The following is a 13141-nucleotide window of genomic DNA, read 5'->3' as shown; positions in this document are numbered from 1 at the left end:
GATGCACATCATCCTGTATGGCCTTTTGTGACTTGACATGCTTCCTTGATATCTCTAATATGCAATATATGTTAACCTTGCAATGTCTCCAATTCAATAATTGACCCTAATCTTCTTCCAAAAAGCTTGAAAATCACTCATTTTTGTGTTGACATGATTATTTGTACCTAGATGCACAATCAAAGCAAATAAGAGTTCTTTTGTATGTATATGATGACCACATTTTGAGCATAAAAAGGAGATCAAATATGATGAAACATATGATAAAATATGAACTCATCAAAGAACCAATCTCAGTCTTACATCTGTAAAAATCGGACGGATCATATAAGATTTTAGAAAAATATACATGCATTTTCGTAATTATCGTCAACTTCACTATGCATTTTAGAACAATATAATGCATTTTGTGACAGCTAACTATGCATTATTGGATAACTTTTAAAAAATCAATGAAAAATCTACATTCTAAATCTAAATCGTAAATGAATCCTAAACAGTAAAAAAGTGAACCCCTAAATAAAATAAAACTAAATACTCAGTCATAAACTCGATCTAAAATCCTAAGTGCAATGTACTTTCGCATTTTTCAAGTGCAATTTTTTAAATACTAAATGTGCAATTTTTTAATATTAAATGTACATTTTGTAAATACTAAATGTGCAATCCTGAAAAATTCTAAGTGCAAATTTTAGTATTCTAGGTTGCATAGTAAAATTGGTAATAATTATGAAAATGACACTGCATTTTTTTTCTTAAAATATAATCTGATAGGCTGAGATTAGTTCTTAATTTTTTCTGCTAAGGATTTGTTGTCATTATATATATATATGTGTGTTCTTTGTGTTTAGGCTTGGTCATGTGGTTTAATCCACACCATCCAAAATTTCAATTGCACGGACAGGATTAAACATGTATAGACCATTAAATTAAGAGATTTGATTGAAAAAGGGTCCCTCACTCCACACTAAAAAATGTCAAATAATATATATACCCAAAAAAAATTATAACTATCAGATCTAACAAAATAAACAACCATAATTAGACCACATGCACGTCCAACACCTAAAGACTAGGGCAGGCAATCAATGTGTTTTGCTTTTTGAATTCTAATTCCTCAAATTTTTATAAACCAAATAATGGATTAATATTTTAACTCTATTCATTTTATATTCCATTTTACATTTTTCTTATAAAAGATTATCTATTTTAATATCTTATGCAACTATTTTCTAAAATATAATATTTATTCTAATAAAAAATAAAAAATTAATTACGGAGTACATATAAAGGATTAAAGGTCTGTGTTCAAAAACATATTTTATTACACAAATAAAGATGTGAGATTTATGTAGGTATTAAAATTAAATAAATAAAATAAATAACTGCAGAAGTATCGACTAAATAGGATTGTGCCTAACCTAATTTCCTTTTTTGGATCAAATAGTAGCTTTTCAATTGTGCCTAACCTAATTATAACCTCCTATAGTTAGCGCTATAACACATGCAATTAAGCACGTCTTTCTTAGTTCGACATGTGCCTAATTACCTAGTGACTAGTGTTAATTAAGACTTGGGAGGTGTATTAGTAGAATCTACTAATCCTATTTAGAATAGGGGAACCAATAGCAAAATAAATATATTTAATTTCCTGTAGTCTTACTTTCAATGTTTCCCTTAAAAATCATATAATTTCAGCCTAGTTAAAAAAACCAAACAAACAAAAAAAACCCAATAACACAAGAGACACTACCATAAAAAAAAATGAAGCCGACAAGCAATGAAGATGAATACAATGACAAACCTATCAAAAAGTGAATTACCAAAACTTATAGTAATTCCGATCAAAAGTAGTATCTAGCTACTACCTAATACAAAAAAATAAAATAAAAATCTCTAAAAAATTTAATTACTTTGATTTTAGCAAATCAAATACTTAGCTTTACAGTCAAAATGATTACTTGGCATTCTGGGAATGTTTCGCTTTGTCTTGCTGATTGCTTTTGAAGGAGCTGCTTGATTACCAGATGAAGAGACGCTGGCTTCGTCAGAACCATTGGAGTCATTCATGGCGGAGGGGTTATCAACATCGGCTGGCATGTCGGTATAGCTGTTTCATTGTCCTTTGGAGTCCCTCAGCCACCAGACTTTGAAGCTGGTCATCCACTGTTTGCGGCTACAGGAAGAAAGGTAGCAACGCTATAACATCAGAACCGTCCAAGGAATTTGAAGTGAGAGAGTGTTTGTTTGTTTTCTTTTTTCTCTTGGTTTGAATATGTTTAAAGGCCAACAAGGTTATAAATTAACAAGTTAGCAAAATTATTTTTATTTAAATTTCATGTTAGCATTGTGGAAAAGTTACATGCGGGAATCCTGGAGAAAATATTAGGTGAACAAAATTTTAAAAGTAAATGTGTCCAATTAAATCTTATTTTAATCCAAAGTGTAAACTAAACAGTCATTGATAATACATGAGACAATTTGATTTTTCTGTCTTTAAAAGTGTATTTTGAATGAAGCATGCCTTTTGATCTTAATAGATAAAGTAAGAGGTGATTTTATCAATTCTAGTTAATAAAATATTAATGGCACATTAAGATTGTGCACAGAAGCTCACATAAAATTAGTTGGTGATTGCGACTGATGCTAGAAACTACTTTAACTAATTCATAAGCAATCAATGGAAGTAAATTAAAGGGAAAAATTAATTATAAATTTAGTTGACTTTTTTTTTTTTTTGAAGTTACAATGTAGTATCTGTTCATAACTACTTTCTTAACCTATTGAAGCACAAAGAGTCAGTATTGTCTCCACTAATGCTCAAACCCACCCCTTCCATATAGGGGTGCAACCGGGTGACACTAGATCACAAGTTTTTTGGTTTAACTAATATAAAAAATTTTCATTGACACTACATCAAGGTTTTGTCAACTCAACAAAACCTCGACGCAAAGGCTAAGCTATGTCATGTATTTGTAAAAAGTTTTAGCGTTTCAAAATTTGTGAAATAGTTTATTATTTGTTGAGAAATAGAGTAATATTACAAGTATTTTAAAGGAAAAATTTTTGTGAGATATGATTGGTCGTTTAATTAACAGTTTAATTAAAAGTTATGTGACCTAACAGTTAATTAGTTATAATGTGTCACATGATTTTTATTGTTGAGATAGTGTTAGAAATTTATGTAGTAAAAAGTATGCTTGAGGTTTTTGGCATGTTACTAACCACCTAAATAATATTTATGGTATTTAGGATTTGTAAATATCATTTTTTAGTACTATTGACTCTGTTATAATGTAGTATCTGTTCATAGCTACTTATCAAATGAAGTACAAAGAGCCAATATTGCCTTCCCTAAGGCTTGAACCCACCCCTCCCATGTGGGGATGCAACCGAGTGCCACTAAACCACAAGGTCTTTGGTATTTGTAAATATCATTTTAAACTTTCTATAAGTTTAGATTAAAATTATTGGTAAGACACATGTATCAGTTATTTTAAATCAATTGATCGAGAAAGTATATTGGTCTTAAAAATTAATTGGTCCAGTTTAGTTATGAAAAAATTAATTGAGTTATGTGATACCTATAGAGTTATAAAGGACAATAAAGAGAGCTAATTAAAAACTAGAATACTAGATCATAAAGCTTGCCGAGACCAAAGGCAACCACGGTTTTTGCTGTGAAAAACTAGAAGAGTTGAGAACTCATACCTAAACTTTAATTAAATTAAGGGTGCGTTTGGTTCGCACATGAGAATCTACGAAATCGGAATGAGTATCAAATACTTGGTAATGGTAATAAGTTTTGGTGAAAGTATTTTGCATGTTTGGTAGTTGGGTGGAATGAGAATGATTATTAATAGTTGGGGAAGAAAGGAGGAAGGGAGATGAAACCCTTATTTAATAAGGGTATGAATTTTCTCATTAATGGTGTATTCCAAACCCAGTAGCATTCATCAAACTTATCAACCAAAACACAAGCAATCACTTTCATACCCATTCCTTATGCCTAAGCCCACCAACCAAACACACCCTAAAATTTTAAAAAATCAATGAGTCAACTTGAAATGACCCGCCGGCCTTGGCAAGACGAACTGGCGACGGACTAGCATTTTCTAGCCCCGTCATATTAGCGCCTTTTAGAGTACGGCAAATTATATCTTGGATCATGACCCACTTTACATTATAAACCTTAATTTAAAATAACATCGTTTTATTTAAATTAGCGCGATTTCTTTGTTTCTTTTCTTTTCTTTTATTCAACATTCACCTTTGCAGTACACACATGCGCGCGCGCGCATACACACACACACACGCATATATACACACACATAATATGTTATATATACATACATAATATGCTAACTATAAATGTATCATGCATGTTAAGTAATTATAATATTATTATTTTAAGTTCATAATATATGGAATGTAGGTAAATAAACTTAATTATAAATGTTTATAAATTAAGTGTTTGACATTCAATTATAATTATTATATAGTTCTAAAAGATATTTCATTGAAAATTAACAAATTTTTATTATGGACTAAAGTATTGATGACTTTATAAATATGTAGTTAACGGGTTTAAATGGAGTTAACATGTTATGTAGTTGCACTTATAAGATTATTTACCTATAGTACCTATGTTGTTTTTGATTGTCGGGAAAAAAATGACATTACTAAATACACCGTTTATATATGTTAGTTACAAAACTGTAGGTAAATAAACAAAAAAATTAAAAGTTCATAGATTGAGTATTTGAGATATGTAATGATTGTGGATTTGTGGTATAATTTAATTAAGAGATTATTGAAAATTAGCAAGTTTTTATTATGGACTTAATATTAATTTTATAAATATGTAATTAATATATTATGTACCTACAATTGGTATATATGTAGTTAACAAATTATTACATGTAATATGAACGTTGTTTTTGATTGCGCAAAAAAAAAAAACTAAGTGTTATTTATGTAAGTTATGAAACGATGTTATTTTAGACCATGATCTATAATATAACGATGGTTAGAGTACTAGTTTTCATCACGTTTCTTATTCTCACTTTCCTATCTCAGCTATAAATAAATGAAGAGAGGTAGAACTAGACACACAAGCCAGGCCATCTCATTCTTTCTGCTATTGAAATTTGAGACACTCTGACTCTCTCTTTCTTCATGGCGAATCCAATTCTTTCTTCAATGCATATTGCTGCATTAATACTCTCGTTTCTACTCTTCTTTATATTGGGGATGAGTTCTGCTCAGTTGTCCAAAAATTTTTACGAAACGTCGTGTCCTGAAGCCCTTTCCATAATCAAATTGAGTGTTCATTCCACCGTGCAAACAGAACCTCGAATGGGTGCATCCTTGCTTCGTCTCCATTTCTTTGATTGCTTCATCAATGCAAGTCCTCTATCCATACTTCTTGAAAGACTGCTAGCTTTAGTAAATATACACTTTAGTGAAATAAAGTAATTTATTGAAGTGTTGTATCTAATATTAACAATATTTTTTTGGTTTTGTTTCTTCCAAAAAAAAATTGAAATAGGGTTGTGATGGATCGATTTTGTTGGATGACACTGCAAACTTTACGGGGGAGAAGTCCGCGGACCCGATTAGAGGATCAATTAGAGGGTATGACGTGATTGATAACATTAAAGCTCAACTTGAGAATTCTTGTCCCGATGTTGTATCTTGTGCAGATATTTTAACTGTTGTTGCTCGAGACTCGGTTGTTGAGGTAATGAAGATTCTCCTATTCCATTTAATTATTTACATCTCCTTTCCATTTTTGCAAATCATACTAATTTTGGATTACATTTTATAAATCAAAGTAGTCCATAACATTGTGGCTAATTCTTACCAAAGTCAAACACATAATTATTACACGCTGTAAGTGCGAGTCATGTTAGGAATCACAAAACTAATTAAACCACAACTACTAAAATTATTAGTCCCGTTCGGAAGGGATTACCGAGTTAATAAAACATAATTTTTATATCTAAATGGTTACGCACATGTTCTTACTAATATTTTCTTAGTTGAACCTGTTGTAAAATTATTAATTCATTAAAGGGTGTATATGTCACAAAATTATAGTTAGGTGGTCCTACTTGGAAAGTTTTGCTAGGCAGAAGGGACTCAACCACTGCAAGTTTGAGTGATGCTAACATGGATATTCCTGGACCAGCTTCCAATCTCAGTCAACTCATTTCTGCTTTCTCTAAAAAAGGCTTTAGTGTTAAGGAAATGGTTGCTCTCGCAGGTTTGTTTTCATATGTTTAAACATTGTTTTAATTTTATTGGTTACTAATCCTAACTATTCTTAGGACATAATTTAATTCCTAATTCTTAAATACTTTTCACTTAATTTTGTGCATGCAGGAGCTCATACAATAGGAAAAGCTAGGTGTACGAACTTCCGAAATAGAATTTATAATGATACCAATATAAATGCTCCATTTGCTAGATCAATGCAGGCAATCTGTCCTCCAAGTGGGGGCGACAACAATCTCGCTTCACTTGATAGTAGTTCAACCTCGTTTGATAATGTTTACTTTAATAACTTGTTGAGTCAAAAAGGGCTGATGCATTCAGACCAGGAGCTCTTCAATGGAGGTTTTACAGATTCTTTAGTCAAGACTTATAGTTCAAATCCTTCTACTTTCGCTTCAGATTTTGCGAATGCTATGGCAAAAATGGATAATCTCAGCCCTCTCACCGGTTCAAATGGCCAAATTAGGAAGAATTGTAGAAAAATCAATTGAGCTCTGTTGAAAACGCCAATGATTATAGTTTTAATGATCAAATATAACCAAATAAAGTCTTATAAATGTAATTTTTACTTTGAATAATGACCTGAAGGTCACTCAAACACTCTAAAGATTATGTATGTGCAGTTGGTTTGTGCTCACTTCAATTTCAAGATGTTGTATGTTTACTAGGTACTTGATTTGAATGAATATGAACCTTATTACTACTTAACAAAGTGCATATTGTTTATGAACAACAAGATTATTTACCTACGTTACTTTGAAAACACGTGAATTGTTTTATATTATTTGAGCTTGAATAGGGGTGGGGTGGCCAAACTCACAGCTGATATTTGAAAGTGCGCTCTAGGTAAATAACTTCTTGTGGTCATAGTCAGTAAATGATCACAAGAAGGTAAATCAGCATAAGTTGTTCATAACTAACCGACTTAAATCAAGAAGGCTATAGATAATTTTTATGAAAAGTTGAATTTGAAACTTTGTCGTTACCAATCCGGCTGTTTGAACAACATGGTTAGGGTTTGCCTATACGAGTTTCAATCTAGCACTTATACGGTTGAATCTCTGTAGAGGTGATATATTGATTTCATTGTCTTTGATCCCAATAAATTATGACCAGTAATTCCAACACTGTAAATATCATTATGGTGATGCTGGATAACCAATCTAGTTAGGATTTCAGATGTTTTTGGGCCGAAACTACTTTGTTTTAGATTATTTTTGGGCTAAGTTCTAGCTATGTGCTTAATTGTTATATTTGGCGTAGTTATTATTTTGTGTTTGTATGTATATGTATATGTATGTATATTAAAATTTCATATTTAATGTAAGGATAATGATTTTTATTTTATTTTATTTTATTTTTCATTTCTCTCCCTTATTTTTTATTCCATTGTTCAAAAATAAGAGAGTAAAAGGGTAATGAGTTGTGTTAAAAAAAAAGTAATGAGTTTTAAAATTATTAAAAGATTTGAATTCAATAATAGACAAAGAAACATGATAATAAGGCGTATCAAAACCCATAATAAAATTCATAAGTCCCCAACCAAGCGCCATATTAATCTTTATTATCATTCCGTGGTTGATACTTGAGTGAAGATAAAAATCTAAAAATTAATTCTTCCAAGAGAAGGGGAGCCGGCTAGATAGAATCCAGAGAAAAATAAGACAATCGACTTGTTAAAGATTTTAGACTATTTTTTGAAAAATATGATTCGTGCCTAATCTGAATTTATCTTAAAATAGTGGAGATATCATATATGCAAACAGAAAAAACTGGTGGAAAATACTGTCTTCAAAAATCAAGAAAAAAAGGCCAGTTTTGCTTATTATCAAGTAAACATTTTTTCCAAAAAAAAAAAAGAAAAAAGAAAAAAAAAACACAAAAGTAAACATCGGATGGTGAGAAAAAATAAAAAGAAAAAAAATGGGTCACACTTGTGTGAGACCGTCTCACGGATTCTTATTCATGAGACGGGTCGGGTCGAAACAACATGCAAATGTCATACTTATATGCATGGTTGAAAAATCGCTAGGCGCTCGGGGAGCGCCTAGCGCCTAGGACGCCTAGCCGGGGATTAATTGGCGCCTAGGCGCCCGTGTATTTTTTTATTTTTTAAAAATTTATTTAAGTATTTTTAATTTTTTAAAGACTAATAATTATAAATTATATAATACTTGAATAGTTAATACTAAAATATTAAATATTAACCTAAAAAATATCTAAAGTTTGTACAATTTAGGATTATTTCGCTAAAAACGATGTTGTTTTGAGTGGAATAACCCATTAAAAATAAGAACAATAGTTAATCGACCGATTAGAAGGCCTAGTCGGTCTAGTCGACGCCTAGGCGGTGCTTTGGCGGCCTAGGCGGAGCTTAGGCGGCCTAGGCGGTCGCCTAGCCGGCTAGCCGCCTAGACCACCATTTAATGTGATACGCTAGGCGGTCGCTAGGCGGGGATTAATCGGCGCCTAGGCGGGATTTTTGCAACATTGTTTATATGTGCAAATATCATACTTATATGCTCAAATATAATATATACTAATCAAGAATACAATTTTTGTTACTTATAAGAGAAAAAGTATTACATTTTTCATAATAATAAGTAATATTGACAAGTGCCCATTACTTATAAGAGAAAATATAATATTTTGAGAAAAATATAATAATTTTAAATCAAAATGTAAAAGCATTGTATTTTCCCTTAAACGTATTAAATTTACTCTTGTAAGTAACAAAAATTTTATTCATGATTAGTATTACATTTGAGCATGTAAATATGACATTTGTGCGTATAAGTATTACATTTTCATCTTGACATGACCCAACCCGAGCCGTCTAACGGTAAGACGGTCTCACATAAGTTTTTGCCAAAAAATTAGTCGACGGTTGACCTGATAGAGTTTAATAAATACTACGGTTATCAAGTGCAGAAAAGTCGTTGATATATGTAGGGATAGTTGACCATCAAGCACAGATTAATGTAGGGTGAAAGGTACCAACGAATTTGAATTATACCGTATTGAATCTCAGCGGGAGCGGTTCATGTACATTTTTTATTTGAGACAACCAATTATAAATTTTTTTAATACTTATTAGTTTATAATGTGGTGATGACACTGGGTAAAAAGTACATTGTTTTGGAAAATAAATTTAAAACTACTTTATTTTATTGCATAATTAGAAAGAGTGCTTTTCCCAAATTTATTTATAAAAAAAAACATTAATGGTATGTCAAGATTGTCAACAGAAGCACACTTTAAAGTCAGTAATCAAGCCTAATTCATAAAATTTTTGAAGATTGGAAGATCTATTTGAAGAATCTTCAAATTATCTTATCAAACAATGACTCGAGTTATTATTGCAAAAAATGTCAAATAAAGTGCAATTAAATAAAAGGATAAAGTTATTGAGATCAAAATTTTCACTAAAATCTTTCACCATTTGACATGATAATTGACGGCAATAATGTGTTTACCGGTATATTATTTGAGTATTTGAATGTTATATTGATACAGTGTTTTGGTATTTGAGTACAATATTGAGTGTTTGCTGAGTGTACAAGATGAGTTCAGTGTAGTTCTGTCTAGTAAGAAGTGTCGTCCCTCACTATGTGGTCGTGAGTATTTTTATCCCTTTCAGCTTAGTAACAGAGCATTAATGAGAAGTTGAACGTTGGTTGAACGTTGGACATCAATGCTGAGAAGTTGAACGTTGGGCATCAATGCCTGAGGAGCTGAATGCTGAGGATCATCAATGTTGAGGAGCTGAACGTTGGTCATCAATGCTGAGGAGTTGGACCGTTGCGCATTGATGCTGAGTAGTGAGGTGTCTTGGGTAGTAGGTCATGCCAATGGTTCCGGGTCGGGTACCCAATTACCCTGTCACCAGCCCCCCACTCCCTAGCTGGCGAGAATGGTTGAGGTAGCTAGGGAGTAGTAGCTTGGCACTTGTGCTGAAAATTTGGTATGTTGCCGTTTGAGCATTGATGCTGAGCTACTGATGGTTTGGATCAGTGCTGATGCCCAATTATCCTGTCACCAGTCCCCCCACTTCCTAGCCAACGAGAGTAGTAGAGGTGGTTTGGGAGTAATGACATGTGATTTTTTTTTCTTTGTTTTCTTTAGTTGCGTCCTCGGCACGAGGCCAGGTCTGGCGTGACGGGCGTGACCTCGGCCAGTGCCGAGGTCACGATGGACGTGACCTCGGCTACTGCTGAGGTCACGATGGGCGTAACCTCGGCGCTGGGCCGAGGTCACGATGGACGTGACCTAGTTTACTGCCGAGGTCACGGGTGTGACCTCGGCGCTGGGCCGAGGTCACGATGGGCATGACCTCGGCGCTAGGCCGAGGTCACGGTTTTGGGTTTTTTTTTTTTTTTTTTTTTTTTTTTTTTTTTTTGCTCAGGGCTCTTGCGTGAGTTCACTTCGACCATTCGTAGGTTCGGTCAAAGGTCAACTCTCCCGTCAGGTAGCTAGCGAGATCGGATCTCGTGCCAGCCCTAAGGGACTAGAGTGTGGTGTTTTCGTAGCAAAGCCTTAAGCTTTTTCCAGAAAACACCCTCCGAGGTCAGCTATCCCGTCAGGTAGCTAGCGAGATCAGATCTCGTGCTGGCCTTAATGGATTAGAGTGTGGTGTTTTTTGAATCCAAGCCGTTGGCTGGGCTCAGAAAAACACTCTCCCGTTAGGTAGCTAGTGAGATCGGATCTCGTGCCGGCCCTAAGGGATTAGAGCTTAGATTTTTTATTATTATTTTGTTTTTTAACAAAATTGATCAGGGCAGACCATGACCAACTACTGAGTCCTTTTGCTTATGGAGGTGAACGCACAAGTGAAGGAGGCAGATGTACAAGTGCAGGAGGCGGATGCACCAGTGGAGGCGATAGACGCACTTGAGGAGCAGCGCCACTTGATGAGGTGACGCTGCTTGAGGTGGTAACTCTGCTCGAGCAGGTGACGCTGCTCGAGGTGGTGACCCTGTTTGAGGTGGTGGCACTGCTCGTGGAGGTGACGCCACTTGATGAGGTGACGCTGTGTGAGGAGTAGCGCCACTTGATGAGGTGACACCAGTTTGATGAGGTGACACCCGCTTGATGAGTTGGCGCACCAACTTGATGATGTGACACCCCACGCAGCGCCACTTGATGAGGTGACACCAGTTTGATGAGGTGACGCTGCGTGAGGAGCAACACCACTTGATGAGGTGACACCAGTTTGATGAGGTGACACCCGCTTGATTAGGTGACGCTGCTCGAGGAGCAGCGCCACTTGATGAGGCCGCTTGAGGTGTTGACGTTGCTCGAGGAGGTAACGCTTAATGTGATTGAGGTGGTGACCTCGCCCGTTTGATGAGGTGACGCTGCTTGAGGAGCAGCGCCACTTGATGAGGTGACGCCCGCTTGAGGAGCAGCGTCACTTGATGAGGTGACGCTGCGTGAGAAACAGCGCCACTTGATGAGGTGACACCAGTTTGATGAGGTGACACCCGCTTGATGAGGTGACGCACCAACTTGATGAGGTGACACCCCACGCAGCGCCACTTGATGAGGTGACACTAGTTTGATGAGGTGACACCCGCTTGATGAGGTGACGCACCAGCTTGATGAGGTGACACCCGCTCGATGAGGTGACGCTGCTTGAGGAGCAGCGCCACTTGATGAGGTGACACCAGCTTGGTGAGGTGACGCTGCGTGAGGAGCAGCGTCACTTGATGAGGTGACGCCCGCTTGAGGAGCAGCGTCACTTGATGAGGTGACGCTGCTTGAGGAGCAGCGCTACTTGATGAGGTGACGGCACTCACCGCTTGAGGAAGTCCACGGCTTGGATGGGAGCCGCGTTCACTCGGTAACGCCACTGCTTGTAAGTCCACTACTTGGATGGGAGCAGCGTTCACTGGATAACACCACTGCTCACAAGAGATGAACGCACAAGTGAAGGAGGCGGACGCACTTGAGGAGGAAGCGCTACTACTTGGAAGTCCACGGCTTGGATGGGAGTAGTGTTCACTTGATAACGCCACTGCTTGTAAGTCCATTACTTGGATGGGAGCAGCGTTCACTAGGTAACGCCACTGCTTACAAGAGGTGAACGCACAAGTGAAGGAGACGGATGCACTTGAGGAGGAAGTGCTCGTAGTTGTTGTTGAGTTGGCTACGGAGATCACCATTGCGGCGATCTCCCACGTGGTTATTGTTGAGCTATTTACGAAGATCACCCGAGGGGTGACCATTGAGTTGCCCACGAAGATCACCTGAGGGGTGACCATTGTTCACTCGATGAGAACCATGAGAGTTGCTGGATCCGGGATGACCATTGATAGTGATGAGATGAACTGAGTGGTTTTTTGATTTTGTGATTTTAGCCTGAGATATGATCTCGGCTCTCAACGAGAGCACCAATGACGGTAATAATGTGTTTACCGGTATATTATTTGAGTATTTGAATGTTATATTGATACAGTGTTTTGGTATTTGAGTACAATATTGAGTGTTTGCTCAGTGTACAAGATGAGTTCAGTGTAGTTCTGTCTAGTAAGAAGTGTCGTCCCTCACTATGTGGTCGTGAGTCTTTTTATCCCTTTCAGCTTAGTAAGAGAGCAAACTTCTCGATTGCACTGCATATAATCACACCTCTCGAACTAACCCAAACTCGTGCTAACTAAAAGGGGATAACATTTCCGCTGCGCATAAAACTTTGTCTTCACCTCGTGAGGTATCGAACCTAAACATCCTAAGTTCAATACACACGAGAGGTCGAAAAGATTTGCAAAATCTTATACAAGTCTATTCACCCCCCCCTCTAGACTTGTACCCCATCCCCTTGGGACCAACAATTGGTATCAGAGCAAGTTCTCTGACGATATAA

General features: G+C 35.9%; 1 protein-coding gene across 1 annotated transcript; it reads left to right on the top strand.

Annotated features, from left to right (window-relative positions):
* Positions 1–5163: 5163 nt before the first annotated feature.
* On the top strand, positions 5164–6781 carry LOC116007251 (peroxidase P7-like). Its single transcript, XM_031247878.1, has 4 exons — positions 5164–5406; positions 5552–5743; positions 6103–6268; positions 6388–6781. Exons 1-4 carry the CDS (start codon positions 5179–5181, stop codon positions 6768–6770), a joined length of 969 nt encoding a protein of 322 aa, XP_031103738.1. The 5' UTR covers positions 5164–5178; the 3' UTR covers positions 6771–6781.
* The last annotated feature ends 6360 nt before the right edge of the window (positions 6782–13141 follow it).

This window comes from Ipomoea triloba, chromosome 15 (assembly GCF_003576645.1).
Source record: "Ipomoea triloba cultivar NCNSP0323 chromosome 15, ASM357664v1".
In the NCBI taxonomy this organism is placed as follows: Eukaryota; Viridiplantae; Streptophyta; class Magnoliopsida; order Solanales; family Convolvulaceae; genus Ipomoea; species Ipomoea triloba.
This window is presented reverse-complemented; position numbering and strand designations above follow the sequence as displayed.

What these genes read in the sequence shown, in the direction of transcription:
- LOC116007251 (XM_031247878.1), top strand. Translation starts at nt 5,179, where the DNA reads ATGGCGAATCCAATTCTTTCTTCAATGCATATTGCTGCATTAATACTC. An exon ending in TCTTTGATTGCTTCATCAAT is followed by an intron (nt 5,407 to 5,551) that starts GCAAGTCCTCTA and finishes AAATTGAAATAG; the next exon opens with GGTTGTGATGGATCGATTTT. An exon ending in GGAAATGGTTGCTCTCGCAG is followed by an intron (nt 6,269 to 6,387) that starts GTTTGTTTTCAT and finishes TTGTGCATGCAG; the next exon opens with GAGCTCATACAATAGGAAAA.